The sequence below is a fragment of the Osmerus eperlanus genome, chromosome 12 (genome assembly GCF_963692335.1).
Source record: "Osmerus eperlanus chromosome 12, fOsmEpe2.1, whole genome shotgun sequence".
Taxonomy (NCBI): domain Eukaryota; kingdom Metazoa; phylum Chordata; class Actinopteri; order Osmeriformes; family Osmeridae; genus Osmerus; species Osmerus eperlanus.
Genome location: NC_085029.1, coordinates 18040829 through 18062308, shown reverse-complemented (window position 1 = coordinate 18062308; position 21480 = coordinate 18040829). Strand labels below are relative to the sequence as shown.

Here is a 21480-nt window from a genome sequence, read left to right as displayed (position 1 = left end):
CTTGTGAGTGTGTGTGTGTGTGTGTGTGTGTGTGTGTGTGTGTGGGGGGGGGGGGTTAGTTATGTGTGTGTTTGTGTGTGTGTGACATATAGCAACATAGTTTCTTTTGCAGTTTCACCTATTCTAGTTTGTTATTTGACATGTTTTATTTGAAGTTCATCCAACAACAGTTTCTAAGAACCTGCGGATGAATATGTAAACAGGATAGCAAAGAGTTGACTGAAGCAGTAAAGCAGTCACTGTAAGTTACTCTGGAGATTAATGCTTGCTGCTTTTTAAACAGCATTAAAAAACTGACATGCTCTCTGCTCTCCGGTGCTCCTCCCGGTCGTGTCCCGGTCTCCTACCCTCCCGGTACCGGCCATCAGCGCCACCTAGCTCCTGAGTTGTTCTTCGAGATCTTTGGGATGGAGATTCAGGAGTTCGACAGACTTCCTCTATGGAAGCGCAACGACATGAAGAAGAAAGCCAGACTGTTTTAGACACGGTCCCTGCATGTTTTAATTTATCAATCACTCCTTTTATGTACATACATGTAGATCTGTTTCTGGTTTGTTTGCTTTTGAGAGTTACAAACTATGAAGGAGTTTCCTCTTTTTGCCTCAACAAAGGAGTCATAATTTCCCCCCTGACACCTGATGCTAGATTTTAGTTGTGTTTAACCTCATAATGACAGAGAGTAGAATGATGAGAAATTTAGAAATGTGTATGTATTTCTCAGAATAAGTAATCACCCCTTTGTATATTTATCTTTCACCTAAAAAGAAGTATTCCACAAATTTAAAAAATATATATATCGCCTGTCCTGTTTGTCATCGCCCCTGACAACCTGACTGGTCGTCATCCAGTCTTTTTCATTGATTCCTCCTTTTCCAAACTATAATAATATATTTACTAACCTGAGATGTTTCTACTCAAATCTATTAAATTAGCAATTTCCTGTACATGTCAGTACACTTACAGTTTTGTAGGAAACAGATGATGTCACAGATGATGTCACAGGTCAGTTCCCCAGAACTTTGACTCCAGCTGCCTCAGGAGAAGCACAAGTTCACTAAACACAGAAAACAACACCTGCAGAAAACAACACCTGCAGAAAACAACACCTGCAGAAAACAACACCTGCAGAAAACAACACCTGCAGAAAACAACACCTGCAGAAAACAACACCTGCAGAAAACAACACCTGCAGAAAACAATACCTGCAGCGTATAAAGGAAAACAACACAAGGATTTCCCAGTGTTGGATCTGTGGCAAACCAATAGGACCCCAATGCTACCAGCTGTCTGGAGAAACTGAATACAGTCAGGTTAGAATACAAACTAATCAGTATTGTAAATGTAGCGAAATATCCCTTTAAAGCACATGATGCAGTATGTCTGAGTAGCTAGACTGTGTCACAATCCATATAAGAGCTCTGTCCTGTTTGAGATATCTCAAAATGATGTGATAATCGTTTTAAGATGTCAATTGAAAGTCATAGCATATTCTGCCCTACGCCTCAACTGAGACGTCGTGAGTTGCAGAAGCACTAACCCAGTGTTCCTGCTTGTGTGTTTAGAGTTCCTGTTCGAGCCGTGTGTATTCAGCATCAACCCAGTCAGAAACGCGTGTGTTGTAACCTACTGGAGCCGTTCAGGCGCCTCTAGGTAGCGAGGCTGTACATCCCGTCACTGTTAAGCTCAAATAGACTTTTTGTGCTGGAAGACATTTGTCTTGGACACATACAGTTTCTGCTGTCCAAATAACATTGTGTATACGTACGGTCAGAGGCTCCAGAACAAATCAAATTGGTGGGCATTTGTTTTCACAAGGGGGACACACATTTACAAAGCATGTATGAGAGTCAAAATAAGAGCAGACCTACATATTCTGCAGGAAAATGTAGCCATCTTGATATTTAATTTATAGCCAATGCCAGTATTAAAGGAATATATTGAAGAGGAGATGTGGGAATAATTGAGTCTGGACAACTTTTCTCTTTTGGCACACAAACTTGTGTGTTGTTGAATTCGCATTTTGCGCATAATTGCAAACTTCACTTAAGTTTTAAACCAAGCAGGCTAATAAGAAGGGTATTGTAATAAAGCATTATATAACAATTAATTATTTTCTTTATTATTTTAAAACGTCATCATATCAACTCAGACAGAATTATGACACACTTATACTTTAACACAATAATTTTTTGAGGGGGCACAGCATTCCATTTGGGCGGGCATTGCCCCCCCCCCCCCCCCCCCCTGGAGCCGAGCCTGCGTAGATACATACGCTGATGGTCACTTTGTCTTTGCTCAAATACATTTAGCCGTGAAAGCGAACTGATTTACTCCGTGGTGTTAAACGTGTGATAAACGCAAATTAAATGAACGGATGTGTTGGGGGCGCAATTATATTTGAGCTATGCAAGTTGCCTCATCAAAATGTTCAGGCCGCTCAGTACTTTAGTTGTTAGGAGCCAATAACGATGTGTGTTAGGGTTGTGCTGTTGGGTGATATAATACCAGAATACTAATAACAGTTTTAGATTTGGATTTTTAAGTCCAGTTTGCAATGTTCAACCCGAACTTGACACCCCCTGATGCCATGTTCTTGCTGCGGGGTGTTTAAAGATTATATTACTGTACTATTATACAACAGATTTCCACAGAATGTTCCACTGATAAATTCCATCTGATTTCAATAAATGTAACAATTTAAATCTAATTGTTAAAATTCTACTTTGTATAGTGTTAACCATTTAGTTTAAATTTGAGATATTTAAATCGGTTCTGTTGGACATGTCATGTAGCCTAATATGTTATTTTTATTTTATTAAAAGAGCACCCTTATCTCCACTCCACAACTGAATATCTATAGTTTTATTTATTTCAAAATTGAATTATATCATTCAGAAGTGGAATTAAGGGTTTTACAAATCAAAAGGATTGGAAACAAGTCTACTGTGACTGATCTGTCTGTCTTGTCTTGTTGATTTGTAAGATGGACAGAACCCCCCCCTCCCCCCCTCATCTGGTACTTTTTTAATCTACACCTTCTGCAGTTTCGGTCCAACATGCAATACAGTACATCTATGTCTGCATATCACTTTGAATAAACCTACATTTGAGAAACATGTTTGCAGACTACTCTCTGGATCTTACAGTTTCTGGATTACATACACAAGTTCTGGGCTGGTCATCATGTTTATTTAGGTTGTAAATGACCATGCCGATCCTGCAACGCTCCCATCTCAAGGTGACCATGCCAATCCTGCAACGCTCCCATCTCAAGGTGACCATGCCGATCCTGCAACGCTCCCATCTCAAGGTGACCATGCCGATCCTGCAACGCTCCCATCTCAAGGTGACCATGCCGATCCTGCAACGCTCCCATCTCAAGGTGACCATGCCGATCCTGCAGTGCTCCCATCTCAAGGTGACCATGCCGATCCTGCAGTGCTCCCATCTCTAGGAACAAGTAAACATGATAGCTTTACATCCAGAAATAAAACAAGAAATATAAATAATTGTATAAATCAAATAAAACACTACTCCAGCTATGTAAACTGGAAGAAGTGTACCTTTTAAACGCAGGTAGGTGATCACGTTGAGTAAATGCATAAAGTAGGAGCCTGAAACAGGACAACTCCATCAACAGGATGAAAGATACATAAATCCACGACATGTTTGTTTCGTCCAGTTTAACACTATTATGGTATCCAGTTAATGTGGATCAGATTTGAACCATGATCAGTATTTGTGAATTGAGAGTAGATTAAAGCAGTACAGTAGAGTCAAGTACTCATCAATGATGCAAACCTTTTGCCTTGCTCCATAGTAGTTTCATAGAATATATTTAGTTTGTTGTGCGTGGTAGCCAGGAAATGTAAAAAAAAAAAGGCACGCAATGACAAGAAATAATATTGATCATGCCACCAAATACAGATTAAAACTAAAATAACAAGCCTGGCTTGAAAATGTAAAAAGTAGAAAGTAGCCTACGTAGCCTAGATTTGTGTAAAAAAAAGTGAAAGTAAAATGTCTGAAAAATTTATGGTGAAGTAAAATCTACTTAAGTAGCTTACAATATTGAAGTATTTGTACTTATCTATTTCCCATCTCTGATGACAACAATACTGTTTCATGTATCTAGCCCCTCTAACAGAACAATTGGCCCCTGCTTGGCCCCCCCAGTCGAAAAGATGTAGAGCCTCCAATGACCAGCGCGACCCAGAGACTCACCCAGGTCGTTGCTGCGGTGACGAGTCACCCTGTCTTCGCGTTTCCCCAGCAACGCTCCATGTCGCACAGTCAGCGTTCTGTGTGTGTCTGCGGACGAGCGTTAAGCGTGAAATATTAAAACTGTATATTTATTGTTTGAATCATTGTCATTTTTACATAATTATATAGTAGCCTACATAAGTCCAAGTTATTTATTTAATGTACATATCGAAATGTCCTCCAGGATTAATAAAGTGAATTTAATTCAACTAAAAATGTAATCATAGGCCTATCTCTCTATAAATCGTTTAGCCTAAATACATATAATATAGGCCTACATACAATATATACAATCAAATGAAAAGGTATACACTGCCAATATTTTACAAAAGTAAACAAAATGTCTTGACTATGACTGAGCCCAAATGAATGTGTGTAGAGTGTTTAGTTGATGATGTTGAGCTCACAAGGTCCCAGCAGATATCCAGCGCTGTTAAGGGTCCAGCCTCTCTTCTCCTGGGGACGGAACATCACACCTCACTGGGCTGTACAACCATAGACATATGTCTATGTGTACAACACTCACATCCTACATTTAATTCATTTAGCAGACACTTTATCCCGAGCCAAATAAAAACAGTTCATGTTGAAAGTGCAGCGGTAAATCCAGGATCAGAAGGGAATAGTTGTGACAGTATTGTGTCGGCATGTTGATACCAGGACAGTTCTTAAAGATCCCGTAAAGTGGAATTGAAAACGAGTTTTAAGTTGACCACACCACAGAAGAATTTGTTATTAACTACCCATCCAAATTCGAATGAAAAAAAACACTGACAAGTATGTTAAATTAGTCTTTGAAATTGTGAGAAAATCAGCAGTCTTCTCTGCTTGAGATTTGGGGGGCGTGTCACCTGAAGGAGCTGAAGCTCTGCCCCCTCGCTGGAAGGCACCGCCTCTCTCAAGTAGGGTTAGGGTTACTAACCCTACCTACAACCCAGATAATGGACGCTATGTCAAGCTGAACAAAACAGTATATAATTAGAATTTATTTGTTCAATGAGTGAAACATACAGATGCATATAAATGAAGCTTGTTCCCCTGAGCTGTAACACAGGAGTAAAAATGGACACCAGAGACGGCAGACAGTGAGCTCTCCAACTACTTCTAGCACATTAGCTACCATTTCACCAAAATACCATCATTCTACTAGCCTGGTCCTAACCAGACTCTCATACATTTCATTTGTACAGAGAGTCTGGGCTTGCTCCATTGACAAGAGTTAACTTCCTTGAAGGCGGGTACTCTGTTGAAGTTTAAAACTATTGGATCTGCCCAGAGCCACTCTGGATCTGCCATAACCAATCGCTAGCGTTCGCTTTAGCCAACTCCTTCACGACTAACGGAGCTAGCTGGAAAATCAAACGAACCCCGTGGGGATCAAAGATTGTTCTTGCTCCGGCTTTAACTTCTGGATATTCGGCAGCGTTGCCACAACGGACCGAATGGCTTCGCTCGCATCTTTCTCCGCCGCCATTAAGGAACTACAACACAAACTAGCGCACAACATCAACGTCATCGTTCTCAGCCACTCCCTCTGTTCGCTGGACAGGTAGAAAGTTAACCGGAGACATCAGACTTACGTAGGCCTACCTCAAGCCCAGACGCAGTACAGAAGCAAAATCAAAATTGAGCGGAAGTACGTAGGAGGGCAGAGCCAGGCTATCATTCTACATCGAGTAGCCTAATATCAAGTTAGCGGTTTGCACTAACTCATTGCAGAGATACCTCTGGAAAAGTTATCTAGTATAATTATAACAAGCACACAGAACTGAGTGAACTGCTGGCGGCGGTGGATGGTCCAGGTGAGACCGGAAGAGGAACGGCCGGGAGGGCGATGCTCGGTACGGCTCAGCGCTGCAAGAGAAGCCGTGTGTCCCTGAACCCCGTCTGTCTCTGGTCCATGTTAATATCCGCCGTGAAATGGTCACTGCAGAGGCGGCTGTTGGAGTTTATCCGAAGCTTTCCATCAGCGTGGCTCTTCACAAAATCAATCCACCTATTTTTCTTTTCCTCAGCTGAAGTTCTTGCATCCAGGGAAGATGCAGTTGCGGGTGGAGGGAGACATCCTGAAGCTAGCTAGCTAGCTTATGTAGGCTACAACAACAGTACAGCAGGAGGAGCCATTCAGTGATCTGACGTAGATCAGTCAAAGTGACGTAGATCGGTCATTTTTTGGCTCCGCCCATTAAAAACTGATCTGAAAACGGAAGAGAAATTGTTCTACGGTCTACTCCACATTTCAGTGCAACAAAGTTTTCGCGCTTTGCACATGCTTTCAGGAACTCATTTCATATGTATATAATGTACTGAGAAGCAAGTCATGGAATTTGCTTTACAGGATCTTTAACAGCTTTTACTTTTTGGGACCAGTGATGCACAAGATTTTAAGCTTGTAGAAAATATATATAATAATCAATCAAGTACTTATTTTATTTTTTTATGCTCTAGTTAGGCTGTTTCCCAGTTCTGATGTCAAGTGAAAAAACAAAAAAAATGTGTGCACAGTTTCGGATTTGACCGTCAACATTCTCACCATGTGGGTTATCCCTCGACACGCTGCCAGTTGCCCAGACAGTAAGATAGAGATACAGACAACAGCATAACTGCTTTGCATCTGCAAATGGAGAAACATGTGTTTGTGTATTATAAACAAAATATCCGCCGTTTCCATGAAGTGAGAAATACAAGATCCGTTTTAGATTTTGGATCTGGATCAAGATCTGGTTGTGTAACACTTCGTTGAGTCTGATTGGTTGGCCAGTCAGATTGGCTTCAGTGCTTGTTCATTGTGCCTTTGTGATAATAGACACTTCACTATATGCCTACTTAAAGTTTCAGTTCGTTAATCTTTTTTGCATTCAATGCAAAGTGCAGTCCTCAGACAGAAAGTACAGTAAAAAAAAATAGCATAGACATAGTCCTATAGGTTTGAACATAATTGTACATTTACATTTAGCAGACACGTTCTACAGTAAGTACAGGGACATTCCCCCGAGGCAAGTAGGGTGAAGTGCCTTGCCTAAGGACACAACGTCATTTGACTGGCCGGGAATCGAACCAGCGACCTTCTGATTACTAGCCCGATTCTCTAACCGCTCAGCCACCTGACTCCATAGTACATAGTTGAAATATTAAACATAGTTGAAATTTGATATGCTGTTTATCTGAAATATTTGGCCAATTACATAAATCCCTATAAGTAAACTGTTAACTGACAAATCACATACAGTTCCTCAGCTATGTAAATAAGTGTGAAATCTTAATCCCATACCTTATTGCTGTTGTTTTCCCGCTATGATCAGTGCAAAACAAGCCACAGGATTTCTTCAATTGCGAGGCAGCAGGTTTGTTAAATACGTCTGTAGTTCAGGCGTGCAGTCTCCTCCGCTCGCGTCGCTGGACGCCGTGTTGGGTTCCCTCCCCCAGACGGCTGTTTAGCATCATGAAAGATAATTCCTGGTGATTAATGCTGTAATTACAGCGGTGTGGAGGGAAGCTCGGAGCCAGGTCAGCTGCAGCGGGAATGCAACAGGATAATTATCTGAGGGGAGGTTGTGATGGGGGTCATTAATGATTACTGTTGATGATGATTATTGTTGTCAATTACCTTTAACAGCCGTAATCTTACATGTATACACATAGTAGATGCATCTACTATGGTAATCTTACCATACTATCTAGCTACATAACCATACTAACTAGCTACCTAACCTACAAACCAGCTACACTACCAAAATAACTATCTCCACAGGCTATGGCTACATAACCTTACTTTTTTGTAACCTTACTTACTAGTAAACTAGCTATGTAACCTTACTAACTAGCTACAGTAAACTAGCTATGTAACCTTACTAGTTACATAGCTACAGTAAACTATGTTAGTAACCATACTAACAAGTCTAGCTTCATTGTGACAATTCTATCTTGGTTACACAAAGAGAGATTCAAAAAATAAATAAACAAACTTCAACTACATAACAAGCGTGTGGTAAGAGCTGATCTTCAGTAGAGGTCTTTATTATTTTTTCTTTTTGAGAGCGCTCTCTTATTGTAGGCTATATGACGGTCCTGTTCATCAGAGTTGCATGCGTCTCGCGGCTGCTGTAGGATGCTTTCCCAGGGCCTGTGACCCCTCAGCGCAGGTAGGACCTTCTGTCCAAGCAGCCTTCTCATATTTATGCAGCAAATTTAGCATTTATGCGGCCCCCCCTGTCCCTCTCCCCCCGGCCCCCCCTGTCCCTCTCCCCCCGGCCCCCCCTGTCCCTCTCCCCCCGGCCCCCCCTGTCCCTCTCCCCCCGGCCCCCCCTGTCCCTCTCCCCCCCCTCCTCCCTCCCAGATGAATTGGTCATGGTGGTCAGGTACAAATGGCTGAGAGGAGGTGGGTGAAATGATCCCGTAATTATATCTGAGCCATTAGATACATTAGAGGAGGAACGGTAATGGTTTCATATGTTTAGAGAGATCAGATTATAGACTAGATGGTATTAAACCAAGTTTGGGTTCACATGGGTTGTGTTTGAGCTGGCAGTGATAGAGAATGTTGCAATACAAAACTATCTGATTCCATCACATCTGGTAACAGCTGTGTCTGAAAAGAACGTTTTGAATACAAGTTTGTTCAGAATGTTCTGTGCTTCCGAGAAAGTTGCAAAGGTCCAACTCCGAACTGAAAATGTTTCTGAACTGCTTTTATTGAAACGGTCTTGACTGACAATAATGTCGATTTTTTTCCCAGAACATTCATAATCGCCAGTCCCAACAATGCAGTAATATGATATATGTTGATTTTAATTCATTTTTAGTAACAAAATGTATGTATTTTTTATTTTAATTAAGTTCAGTAGCAAAGCATTAATCTGATTCTAATTTCAGTTCACTGAGGAATGCCAAGTCAAGTACAAATCCTTTCCAAACAACTACATGTGATCGTGTTCAAAGATAACAGCAGCCCAGGCGGGCAGCAGGCGGTGGAGGCGGCGCCTGGCTAGTTACACAGATCCGTGGTGCAGCAGCTTCGCTCCACCTGGGGCGGGATGGCGCTGTTACACTCGCGCTCCGTTGCACATTTTAAAACCTCACCGTCTGGAAATAAAGAAAATCAACCCATTATCACTCAGGAGCAGGGAGAGGCATGGAGGAGCAGGGAGAGGCATGGAGGAGCAGGGAGAGGCATGGAGGAGCAGGGAGAGGCATGGAGGAGCAGGGAGAGGCATGGAGGAGCAGGGAGAGGCATGGAGGAGCAGGGAAACGAAAGTCATTTATCAAGTCTAGTGTAACAGTTTCAATCCACGTTACGTGTTACAACAAATAAAATACTGGTGAAAATACATAGTTTTAATATAGCAATTTTATGCATTTAGCATATTCTTTGATTCATTTATCGATTAATACCTTGATTGATTCATATATGTTATTAAACGGTTTAGGAAAGAGGCGGTAGCTCACAAGCTGGCGCGTGCATCTTAATTTTGGCGCAGTAAGTGAAAATCCCTCCACATTCCTCCTCCGTCACCTCTGACTTGGCACAGGACGGCTGGTCCGGGTGGATGCTGGTGCAGGTGTGACATCTCAGCGCCTGCGCAGCTGGAGCACAAATCTGTGATAAATCCAGTTCCCTAACGACCATACATGGACCCTGCTTCTTTAAAGATCATCCCTATGGTAACATCACAGACCACAAAACAGAACTACAATATTATTCCATTGAGGTAAGTAATGCATCTGTAATATGTTAATACAAGGAATATATTGGATGAATCTGGACTCCGAACAGACTAAGCCTTGTAGTGTGTACTTTGGTTTAATGAGATATCAACTACGTTTCTTTAGACACAGAGACACAGTCGTGGCTATCTAGCCTGTGTAAAAAAAAAAACCTGTTAAGAATGTGTACATAAATTCAACATGATCATCTTACCAGAGAATGTTGCTATGAGCACAGTCAGGGTTAGTGTGAAAGAATTCATTGCTCTGAAAAAAATCACAGAAACATTCCTACCATTTATTTTCGAAAAGACCAATTGGTGTCACACAAGAACACACAAGACAAGAAACGTACTTAAAATATAAACATTATGTCTGATCTACTCCTAAGAGATTAACTAATGAGAAACACAAATACAAGAACACTAAGATCAGGAGTTCCTACCTTGGTGTCACCTTGTCATCCAACAAGTAACAGGGACAAAAGGAAAACTGACATTTATAGTGAAATCACATCTCCCCCACCCCACCTCTCTCTCAACCTCACCAGTTATCTCACACGTATCACCTGTCCACTGTGCCCCAGGCAGGAGAGACGAGAACATGCCATGTCCCAGGTGAGCTTCTTAAGGTGGGTCAGAGTAAGAGGCCTTCAATAGTGGAATTATTTGTTCATAATTGTTTGACATACACCTCAAAGTTCTCTAGCATCATACTAGCTTATGTTACCTGCCTACTCGACACAGACATCAATTATAGACTCTGTAACAATGGTTTATATCTGCATTGACTTGTACAAGCTTTCTTCCCTCAATTAAATTTGTCCTGAAAAATTGAACCAACCACCGCGCTTGTGGAGCTATATTTAACAATGAGATTTGAATTTAAGATGCATTAAATTAATCAAGTAGGAGATTTCTGATTTCAGTCATGAAACACCCAGCAATATTCCCAGTATTGAAAACTTTTAAGAAACCAGTGCAGGAAGTTAATATATTCTGTAATTTCCCAGAATAACACAGATATAGGAGTACCTTAAACTAGCTGAAAAGTCAGTAATCTGATAGTTTGTGTACTGCAGTTTTGAGGTCTGCTATTGTCCGAGGACAATACAGAGAAACTGAAGCTTCCCTCCAGCTGTTCAGGAAGTGGCAGACCCGCCTGGAGGGAGGTACTGATAATACCGTCCCAGTCAACAGATCCTTAGTGGGGGAATGTTGGATAAATATGCTCATAAACAATCAACATCTACAATACAATGACTGTATTTTCCGATGGTATTGCTCTTGCCAGTAAACTATACCACAGATTTACACATTTAATCAGAAATGTTCCCAATAAAGATTCCTTTAAAAATAAAAGAGGCAAAACTTAAAGCAGAAGTTGAGTACAACAAAAGTTATGTTTAACCAAAGGCAGTTTTTATTGCAGTTTTTAGATGACATGATTCCTCTCAAGCTCCAAATCCCCTTTCAAGACAGAGAATAACACGATCAATATGAATTAAATGTCATCGTGACCATGAAGAAATCATAAAGCAACAGAAAAATAGTACACAGAAGAAAATCAAATCTACACTCAGCAATCATCAAAAAACCTTCCCCCCTCCTTACTGAGACTGTTCTCTCAAACCCTGTGGCCAGGCGGGCAGAGGTCTGAGTAGGAGAGAGTCTCTGGTTGTAACACTAGAACAGTTTTGTTCAACAACCAAGACTGTATTTCTTCACAGTTTCAGCCATAACCTGTAACCCTGGATACAGGCTGTGACTGAACTCTCATGCTGTGCCAGCATAGGAGACACTATTACAATAATTCAGTTACTCTCCTTATCGTCCCTCTCCACCAGAATCATATGAATCCTTTCCCTCTTGGTTGACTCTACCATTAATCATTTAATAACAGTACAGAATGATGTTTGTTCTGAATGATCTCACAGACACAAACACACTAGCTCCAGCGATGCCACAGTTGGCTGAGGGCACCCTGGTTCTACCGACAGACTGATCAGACAAAGACAAATGGGCCGACAGGTTAATACAGTTCCCCAACCCTAGCAAGGTTACATGTGTTGGTCAGAGGAATATGGATGCAGGATGTAATGGCTTTGCTCAGCCTGTACCACAGCAAGCAGCTCCTGGGCATGCCAGAGGATCCAGCAACACTAACACAACGAAGGGGCAACTGTGCAGCTCTACTATGGGGAGGTTGACACACATGGAGTCCCAACACACCGGTACACCCAGAGTCCCTCAGTCAGGGATGGCAGCTCTCACAGTCTGGAGAGGAGGTCAGACGGGGGCTTAGTCTGAGCCTTCAGGGCCGGTTCTGGAGCCGAGGTGGAGAGAGGAGAGGATCTCGGAGAATCGAACTGTAGAACGTCCTGTTCTCCCAGCAGCAGTCTTGTTTGTCATGGAGATTGGAGCTAACAGTGTCTGGAGGGGCCCTCTAGCGCCCCCTAGCTGGGCGAGAGGGCAGGGCTGTTCTCAGTGCTGATGTGGACCAGGCACTCGCTTGAGCGCAGGCTGGAGAGAGACTTGCAGCCGGGCAGAGAGACCAGCGAGCCACATAGACCCTCCAGGGAGGGAGGAAAGTCCTCATCTGGGAGAGAGACAGAGAGAGAGACAGAGAGAGAGAGAGACAGAGAGAGAGAGAGAGAGACAGAGAGAGAGAGAGAGAGAGAGAGGGTGCACCTGTCAACACCTGAACTTTATAGAGATGCTTACATCTGACACACTTTAAACTGATCTTATCCTTCCTGTGTGTGTGTGTGAGTGAGAGAGAGAGAGAGAGAGAGAGAGAGAGAGAGAGAACGAGAGCTACCTGCGGTGCCCCATGTCTCTGGGTTGTGTTTGTGTTCTGCCTGCTGGGAGTCGGAGTCCAGGCTGATCTCCACCGACAGCAGCTCCGGGCTGGGAGGGCTCCTCCTGCTGGGAGGCAGAGGCACGGCAACCACGCTCACCACGGTTGGCAGGGCAACCACGCTCACCACGGTTGGAACGGCAACCACACTCAACATGACAGACCAGAAAATGATATGCTGTACCTGTGGAACAACTTCCCCTCTTCATGGTTGTTGAAGGGCTGGAGCACTGGCCATTGGTTGACCAGAGGGATTGACAGGTCTTTGGACAAATGGTTGGAGTCACATGGAATAAGGCTTGTCCTGCAAACACAAGAGCAGCGATTAGAGGTGGCTGCATCCACACGTTTATGTCATGTGAGAATTGTTTGCACTGACAGCATGTGTCTGTATGCATGTGTGTTAACATGGGGAGTCAGGTGGCTGAGCGGTTAGGGAATTGGGCTAGTAATCCAAAGGTTGCTGGTTCGATTCCGGCTTTGCAAAATGACGTTGTGTCCTTGAGCAAGGCACTTCACCCTACTTGCCTTGGGGAGAATGTCCCTGTACTTTCTGTAAGTCGCTCATTTACATTTTAGTCATTTAGCAGACGCTCTTATCCAGAGCGACTTACAGTAAGTACAGGGACATTACCCCGAGGCAAGTAGGGTGAAGTGCCTTGCCCAAGGACACAACGTCATTTGTCACGGCCGGGAATCGAACATGCAACCTTCAGATTACTAGCCCGCTTCCCTAACCGCTCAGCCACCTGACTCTCCCACCTGACTCCCCCGCTCTGGATAAGAGCGTCTGCTAAATGACTAAATGTAAACATAAACATGTGAGTGCTTGTGTCAACATTTGTTTTTCAGTGTGTGTGTGTGTGTGTCAAAATGTGTGTGTGTGGCTCAGCATGTGTATGTGCATCAGCGTGTGTGTTTGTGCATCAGTGTGTGTGTGCATCAGCATGTGTGTGTGTATCAGTGTGTGTGTGTCCTCACAGCTGCTCCTGCAGCTCCAGTATGATGGCCTCCAGCTCTCTCCTCTCCTGCAGGCTGTGCTGCTGCAGCCTGTCCAGACGAGCGCTCAGCCTGCGGGCCTCCGCCTCCGCCCTCTCTAGCTGGCTCTCCCGCAGACGCACCAGCTCCTCCAGGTAGCCCTGCATGCCACACCACCCCCACGTCAGCACTGCTGGGGAGCTGGGGCCAAACTGGGGCGGATACACACTCACGCTGACACTCAGGGGATAGTATGCTAGTATGCTAGTACTAGATCTACTCGGTACAGACTTATTCTGTATAGATCTACTCTGTACAGACTTATTCTGGACATAGAGCTACTCGCCAGACTTGTAGCAAGACCAAGATAGGGAGTCAGGTGGCTGAGCGGTTAGGGAGTCGGGCTAGTAATCTGAAGGTTACCGGTTCGTCACCGGTTACCGGCTGTGCCAAATGACGTTGTGTCCTTGGGCAAGGCACTTCACCCTACTTGCCTCGGGGGAAAGTCCCTGTTATTGTAAGTCGCTCTGGATAAGAGCGTCTGCTAAATGACTAAATGTAAATGTAAGATGGCCGCCCAGCTTTTGTGTATAGACTACTCTGGGGACCAAGATGGCTGCCCAGCTTCTGTGTATACATTTTACATTTACATTTAGTCATTTAGCAGACGCTCTTATCCAGAGCGACTTACAGTAAGTACAGGGACATTCCCCCCGAGGCAAGTAGGGTGAAGTGCCTTTCCCAAGGACACAACGTCATTTGGCACGGCCGGGAATGGAACTGGCAACCTTCTGATTACTAGCCCGCTTCCCTAACCGCTCAGCCACCTGACTCCCTGTATAGACTACTCTGGGGACCAAGATGGCCGCCCAGCTTCTGTGTATAGACTACTCTGGGGACCAAGATGGCCGCCCACCTTCTGTGTATAGACTACTCTGGGGACCAAGATGGCCGCCCACCTTCTGAGCATAGACAATCTTGAACCTCTGCTCCATCTTGCGGCATTTGGTGCTCCAGCTCTCCTCGTCCGTCACCAAGGGAACGTAGGGATGCTCTGGGGCGCTGTCGTCGCTGGTGCTGCTGTCAAGGCTACGCCTGTCATCCTCGTCACTCTGGTAGTCATAGCTACACACACATGTACACATCATAGTTTAGCATAACAGCCCAAACCTCTACTTCCTACTATTTGTCAATTTGGGAGAAAACGTCAGCTAAATTAATAAACGATAACGTTGGAGTGGTTTTCAAAATGTAATGTATTTCTACCCCTGCTACCTGACTGTCTGCATGGTGGACAGTATGTCACATCAGGTACAGCATCCTAGAACATCACTGTAACCCTCCAACACTTGGATCCTGACAGTGATGTACTACAGCGAGATTCACTAGACAAGGTCACAACCCAGCAGCTTACTGACATTTAAATCAAGGATAATGTTTGACAGATATCCCCATTGAACAACTGTCAACATGAGGCTGCATTTTTATAATTCTTTAGTTTGTTTCACACAGAGAATGGATCCTGTGTACTGTGTGTGTGAAATGAGGTATCATTTCCTGTGGTAGCTTTGATGACTGTGTATTGGCTGGTGTGTGGAGGGTTGCGTGGCGCTACCTCTGGGTGAACTTCAGGTAGGGGGTGTAGTCAATCACAGCTGATGATTTCCCATCCAGGGCCTCCCCTTTCAAGCAGAAACTGAGGCCAGAGAACATCATAGAACATTGGAGAACATCAGAGGGCTGCATCATCCAGACCCCTGGGGTGGCCTGAGATCATCGTGAAGATAATGTCAGCGACTCATTCTTCCTGGAAAATATCTCTATACTAGAAGGTACATTAGGACAAGGTCTACCTCCTAATGTACTAGAGGGTACATTAGGAGCAGGTCTACCTGAAGTCTAGCTCTATACTAGAGGGTACATTAGGAGCAGGTCTACCTGAAGTCTAGCTCTATACTAGAGGGTACATTAGGAGCAGGTCTACCTGAAGTCTAGCTCTATACTAGAGGGTACATTAGGAGCAGGTCTACCTGAAGTCTAGCTCTATACTAGAGGGTACATTAGGAGCAGGTCTACTTGAAGTCTAGCTCTATACTAGAGGGTACATTAGGAGCAGCTCTACCTGAAGTCTAGCTCTATACTAGAGGGTACATTAGGAGCAGGTCTACCTGAAGTCTAGCTCTATACTAGAGGGTACATTAGGAGCAGGTCTACCTGAAGTCTAGCTCTATACTAGAGGGTACATTAGGAGCAGGTCTACCTGAAGTCTAGCTCTATACTAGAGGGTACATTAGGAGCAGGTCTACCTAAAGTCTAGCTCTATACTAGAGGGTACATTAGGAGCAGGTCTACCTGAAGTCTAGGGCTCCAAGACCGATCAGCATCCCGGTCAGCACTGTGGCTTCTTCTCTCAGCATGATGGCTCCCTCTGCATAGAACCTCCTGGAACACACACACACACACTTGGAACCTTTCTTTATAGTAGTGTTGCTGTGGTACGGTTGCATGGTGTCAGTGCTTCCTTTTCATGTGTTTGTTCATCTGTTTTGACCAGGAAGAATGTTATGGTTGTGAATGGATGTTCATGGTTGCTTGCGGTCATGTTGTGGTCTGCACAGGGTTAGCCACCGTGTGGTTCTGCTGTCCCTCAGAGCCGTGGCTATGTACTCAGACAGCCTCTTCTCCATTAGGGCCACCCGGACCCAGGCTCTACCCTGGAGCAGCACAGAAACACACAATCAGACACAGAAACACCCAGTCAACACACAGAAACACACAGTCAGACACAGAAACACCCAGTCAACACACAGAAACACACAGTCAGACACAGAAACACACAGTCAACACACAGAAACACACAGTCAGACACAGAAACACCCAGTCAACACACAGAAACACACAGGATGTTGTGGTTCTTGCCTTGGCACGGGAGGAACTGATGTTCTCCATGTTCTCTATGCTGCTGATGCAGCTGTTGGGAACTTTGCTACAGGCCAGACGGATGAAGTCCCAGTAGCTACGCTGTCCGTCAAACCAGCTTCCCGTCCCTGACAGAACACCACAGAGGTCAGGGGTCAAGATAGGGGTCAGGTTTAGTGGTCCGGACCAGGGGTCAGGTTGTTACCTTTGAAGCGATGGCTCAGGATGTGCTCCAAGATGGAAGCAAGGTTGATGAACTCCTCGGACGTGTCATCGATGGGCTCGGCCGTGGACTTCTCCAGCAGAGTCTTCACCGAGAACCTGAGGAGAGAAACTCACCATCAGCACCCTCAAGACGAGAAGACATGCAGGACATGGCCCCTGGGTCCAGCCTCAGCCTGAGTGGTTAAAGCGCTCTGCCCAGTGAGCCACCGGCTTGCCCTCTTTCTAAACGTAGCTCTGTAAGAACGTAATACTCGAATGATGACCGTTTAGCGGCAGCTAGTGAGATGTGTGACGTGACCCCCTCAGGGGGAACACAGTGATGCAGCTCTCAGCAATCCAGGTCCTCTGGACAGACAGCGCCCTGAGGGCGAGGGCAAGACTGACAGACAGCGCCCTGAGGGCGAGGGCAAGACTGACAGACAGCGCCCTGAGGGCGAGGGCAAGACTGACAGACAGCGCCCTGAGGGCGAGGGCAAGACTGACAGACAGCGCCCTGAGGGCGAGGGCAAGACTGACAGACAGCGCCCTGAGGGCGAGGGCAAGACTGACAGACAGCGCCCTGAGGGCGAGGGCAAGACTGACAGACAGCGCCCTGAGGGCGAGGGCAAGACTGACAGACAGCGCCCTGAGGGCGAGGGCAAGACTGACAGACAGCGCCCTGAGGGCGAGGGCAAGACTGACAGACACCGCCCTGGGGTGAGCGTTCTCCACAACACTGCAGATTTATGTGACTGAATAACCTCATAGTTGTAGACTAGGTTTGATATGGGAAGATGTTATTAAGCTAGACTGTAAATTATTGTCCCTGTGAATATGTTCCTTTGTGCTGACCTGTAATGGCACCACAGGACACAAGCTTCCATCCTGCTATTTTATCTGTCCCTGGAGATTTCTTTTTCCAATATTACTTCCTTTGATGATAAATATTTCATGAAGTCTTTTAACCACATGAACCCTTCCAAGTCTACCTTGTCCAGTCAGAGGAGCAATTCTGAGGAGTGAAACTTGACAAAGACAACATTCAAGATGTCTGTCTACACCTTCTAAAAAAGGCAGACTTCCTGCACACACAGTACACATGGTACACACACACATACTGCACACACAGTACACATGGTACACACACATACTGCACACACACAGTACACATGGTACACACACACATACTGCACAGATACTAACAGACCAGTCTCCTGACGAACACTTGATGCTCATGCTAACCATTGTTGGAGAACAGCCCCAGAGAGGCGTGATTTCATTCTCCATTGTTCAGAGGACAACAATGTCTCCTTCAGTCCCCGCGGCCTCGGCCAGCCTCGGGGGGCCTCGGCCAGCCTCGGGGGGCCTGGCCAGCCTCGGGGGGCCTGGCCAGCCTCGGGGGGCCTGGCCAGCCTCGGGGGGCCTGGCCAGCCTCGGGGGGCCTGGCCAGCCTCGGGGGGCCTGGCCAGCCTCGGGGGGCCTGGCCAGGCCCCCCGAGGCTGGCCAGCCTCGGGGGGCCTGGCCAGCCTCGGGGGGCCTGGCCAGCCTCGGGGGGCCTGGCCAGCCTCGGGGGGCCTGGCCAGCCTCGGGGGGCCTGGCCAGCCTCGGGGGGCCTGGCCAGCCTCGGGGGGCCTGGCCAGCCTCGGGGGGCCTCGGCCAGCCTCGGGGGGCCTGGCCAGCTGTCTCAGGACGCCTGGAGCATCACTCCCTCGGTTAACACTGGACCATTAGCAACCAAGGCTACTGCTGGTTAGTTATAATAATAATCGTGTATTTATTAAGGAGACACTTTTTTCCTTGGTGACGTAGAAAGGGGGATCTGAACCTGCAACCACTTGATCTGTAGTCAACAGCTGTACCCCTGTGCGATAGGCCTACCCATGGTTTAGGGTTAAGGTTAGTGAGGCAGCTGACTTCCTGTCTGTGTTCGTTCTGAGGGTGTTGTCTGCTAAGATGCAGATAAGGACAATTTTTTAGGAATAAACATTTCAATTAAAAAAATCTAACTGTGGGTCTTCAATCTCTTATTTTCTGCTAACACAGCAAAGTGTCTGCTTTACTTGTGAACAGCTTAAAGACCTGCCTCTGTGTGTGTGCGTGCCCTGACTCCCCAGGGTACCAGATATGTCCTTGCCCCTAGAAGGTTGTCGTCATAGCAACGGCACCATCCATGAAGCAAAAATAAATTTTATCTTTCGAATTGACGGAAGTTACCACAAAAGTCAAGTGGATGAGACGGACTAAAATGAAACTGTAGAAAGCCGCTAAACGCACCTTTACTTCAACTAGAGGGTCGCTCGAGAAAAACCCTACCCAAGCCGTTGTTACAGTCACTAGTATGATTGGCTTTAAGGATGACGTCAGTTTTCATGGTGACTATTTTCTGTTGTGGAGCAGAAAATAGTGACGGTAAATTATGGGATATTATTCTGTTGCCTTAAAAATGACAAATATTTACAAATATTTCTAATGTCATGACAAACACGATTATGAACATACATCAGCTGCGTCTACAAGAACCTGCTAGCACGAAGGAATACCTGGCTAATGCTGTTGTAATAGTCTCGAGCATATCGGATATTCAACGCCTTACCTGCACACGGTTATGAGGTTCTTGCGTTCTACCGCCACGTTCCGAGACGAGGCTGTCTTCGAAACATCTACCGTAGCCATCGTTGCCTGCACACAGCCCGGCTCCATCCTGAGACGGCTCAGCGACCGGCCCACTGCTTCGCTCCTGAATCACGGGAACCCCTCCCTTGCAAAACACTCTTCTCATACGTTCTCCGGTTCCCAGTGAAAACGCAAGAGGCGCATCCGAAACCTGATCGCTCTTTGCCTTCCAGTCCCGGCGAAGCCCCAGGTACATATACACTATCAGTGACAATGGATAATATGATATCCAGTCCGTGCGACATGAAACCTGTCCTGTCACCCTTATCCCAGGTCTGGTTGACCCCGCCTCTAGTTTTACATCATCATGACCTCACTGAATACATCATCATGACCTCACTGAATATGATGACGAGTAAGCAGCATACTTTGGACCAGGGATGTGCACAGACATTTGGAGGGGCTATTGCTCTAACATGAAATAATCATTCTCCCTCATTTATGACCATGGGTGATCAGGAATCTCTCTATTTTCAGTCATATCAACATCGCCAACTGTCTCATTCATAAAATACTTACAAAAAATCTTTATTCTGCCTTTCGAAACTTTCGAGATGAAAAGAGGGGAGAGAACAGAGAAGCCTAAAACAGAGTTAAGCAGAGCAGAGTACAGTCGAGTATAGTCCTCATCAATGATGCAAACATATTTATTTATTTTCTAAAATGTGTTCAACCCTTAAAAACTTTTTTTCGAAAATATTAATTAAACCTTTTAAAACCCTTTTTCGAAAATATTTTTGGAACATTTCCAAACTTTTTTTCCAAAAAAAAAAAAAAAAAAATGTTCAACCTTTCTAAACTTGTTTTTGAAAATATGTTTTCACACACAGTGAAAGGAGAGGAGATCAGAGAAGCACTGAACAGAGTTGAGTAAAGCAGAGCAGAGTACAATAGAGTACAGTAGTCATAATCAAGTAAGCTACTCATCAATGATGCAAACCGAAAATATTTTTTAACCTTTGAAACTTTTTTTCGAAAATATTCGTTCAACGTTCCTAAACCTTTTTAATATATATATATATTAAACCTTTTAAAACGTTTTTTTCACACAGTGAAAGGAGGAGGGGAGAACAGAGTAGAAATATCACTGATGTACTTCCACGAGTTGACCACTAGATGAGGCGCATGATCCGTGTTACATTGTAATAGCAGTGCGACATCACCTTTTCAGGTAAACGCCAAAATATACTTCCCGCTAAGTACGTGTACACATACGCTAAATGGCTTCCACAAGTGTCCTGCATTCGTTTGGTGTGTACTGTGTGCACGTGTCCCCGGTTTCTTACATGTATGTACATATACGCGAAAGCTACACATACTGCATTGTTCACATAGCCTACTCCACTGCGTTCTTTGTCATGTAAAGTTACTTTGGTGATTACTTGAGGAATAACGTGGTCCAGGTTTTTGGGCCACCGCAGCATAGAAAATACGGATATGACGTACCCAAACGTAGAGCGTGCCTGTACAGTTTCGAAAAAAGTGTTTTGGAGCTTGTAACCACGTGAATGATGACGTTCAATGCTTCAAACGTCAAAACTACACCGACCAAAATGATAAACGCAACACTTTTGTTTTTGCCCCCTTTTTTCATGAGCTGAACTCAAAGATGTAAGACCTTTTGTATGTACACAAAAGGTTTATTTCTTTCAAATATTGTTCACAAATCTGTCTAAATCTGTGTTAGTGAGCACTTCTCCTTTGCCAAGATAATCCATCCACCTCACAGGTGTGGCATATCAAGATGCTGATTAGACAGCATGATTATTGCACAGGTGTGCCTTAGGCTGGCCACAATAAAAGGCCACTCTAAACTGTGCAGGTTAACTGTATTGGGGGGGGGGGTTATGTTACTGCTGAAGGTTTACAAACTGCAGGTTT

General features: G+C 44.9%; 4 protein-coding genes across 7 annotated transcripts in view; 1 reads left to right on the top strand and 3 right to left on the bottom strand.

The window, feature by feature from the left end:
* The window catches only part of ablim1b (actin binding LIM protein 1b), a 34711-nt gene extending 33503 nt beyond the window's left edge, over window positions 1–1208 (top strand). The window contains exon 25 of the mRNA XM_062475423.1: window positions 369–1208. Within this exon, the coding sequence (XP_062331407.1) occupies window positions 369–482 (114 nt within the window). The 3' untranslated portion in view covers window positions 483–1208. The remainder of the gene's footprint in view (window positions 1–368) is intronic.
* A 1805-nt stretch (window positions 1209–3013) lies between these two features.
* On the bottom strand, window positions 3014–6917 carry gall (galanin-like). 2 transcript variants are annotated; one of them, XM_062475707.1, is made up of 5 exons: window positions 6797–6917; window positions 4671–4719; window positions 4225–4311; window positions 3564–3614; window positions 3014–3450 (listed from the first exon to the last, which is right to left on the bottom strand). In XM_062475707.1, the coding sequence occupies exons 1-5, from the start codon at window positions 6893–6895 to the stop codon at window positions 3188–3190; spliced, it is 549 nt and encodes a 182-aa protein (XP_062331691.1). In that variant the 5' UTR covers window positions 6896–6917; the 3' UTR covers window positions 3014–3187. The 2 variants fall into 2 exon arrangements, with proteins under 2 accessions (XP_062331691.1, XP_062331692.1); XM_062475708.1 differs by lacking the exon at window positions 3564–3614.
* Window positions 6918–8936: 2019 nt separating this feature from the next.
* LOC134031424 (lymphocyte antigen 6D-like) lies at window positions 8937–10434 on the bottom strand. The gene is made up of 4 exons (XM_062475044.1): window positions 10412–10434; window positions 10181–10233; window positions 9709–9846; window positions 8937–9345 (listed from the first exon to the last, which is right to left on the bottom strand). The coding sequence occupies exons 2-4, from the start codon at window positions 10227–10229 to the stop codon at window positions 9248–9250; spliced, it is 285 nt and encodes a 94-aa protein (XP_062331028.1). The 5' UTR covers window positions 10230–10233; window positions 10412–10434; the 3' UTR covers window positions 8937–9247.
* A 952-nt stretch (window positions 10435–11386) lies between these two features.
* LOC134031817 (RUN domain-containing protein 3A-like) lies at window positions 11387–19870 on the bottom strand. 3 transcript variants are annotated; one of them, XM_062475541.1, is made up of 11 exons: window positions 19520–19870; window positions 16928–17043; window positions 16723–16850; window positions 16432–16517; window positions 16156–16245; window positions 15419–15499; window positions 14763–14928; window positions 13807–14015; window positions 13010–13129; window positions 12787–12893; window positions 11387–12564 (listed from the first exon to the last, which is right to left on the bottom strand). In XM_062475541.1, the coding sequence occupies exons 1-11, from the start codon at window positions 19624–19626 to the stop codon at window positions 12422–12424; spliced, it is 1353 nt and encodes a 450-aa protein (XP_062331525.1). In that variant the 5' UTR covers window positions 19627–19870; the 3' UTR covers window positions 11387–12421. The 3 variants fall into 3 exon arrangements, with proteins under 3 accessions (XP_062331525.1, XP_062331526.1, XP_062331527.1); XM_062475542.1 differs by having other exon boundaries at window positions 11389–12564; window positions 13807–13964; XM_062475543.1 differs by having other exon boundaries at window positions 11389–12564; window positions 12787–12890; window positions 13807–13964.
* Window positions 19871–21480: the final 1610 nt, after the last annotated feature.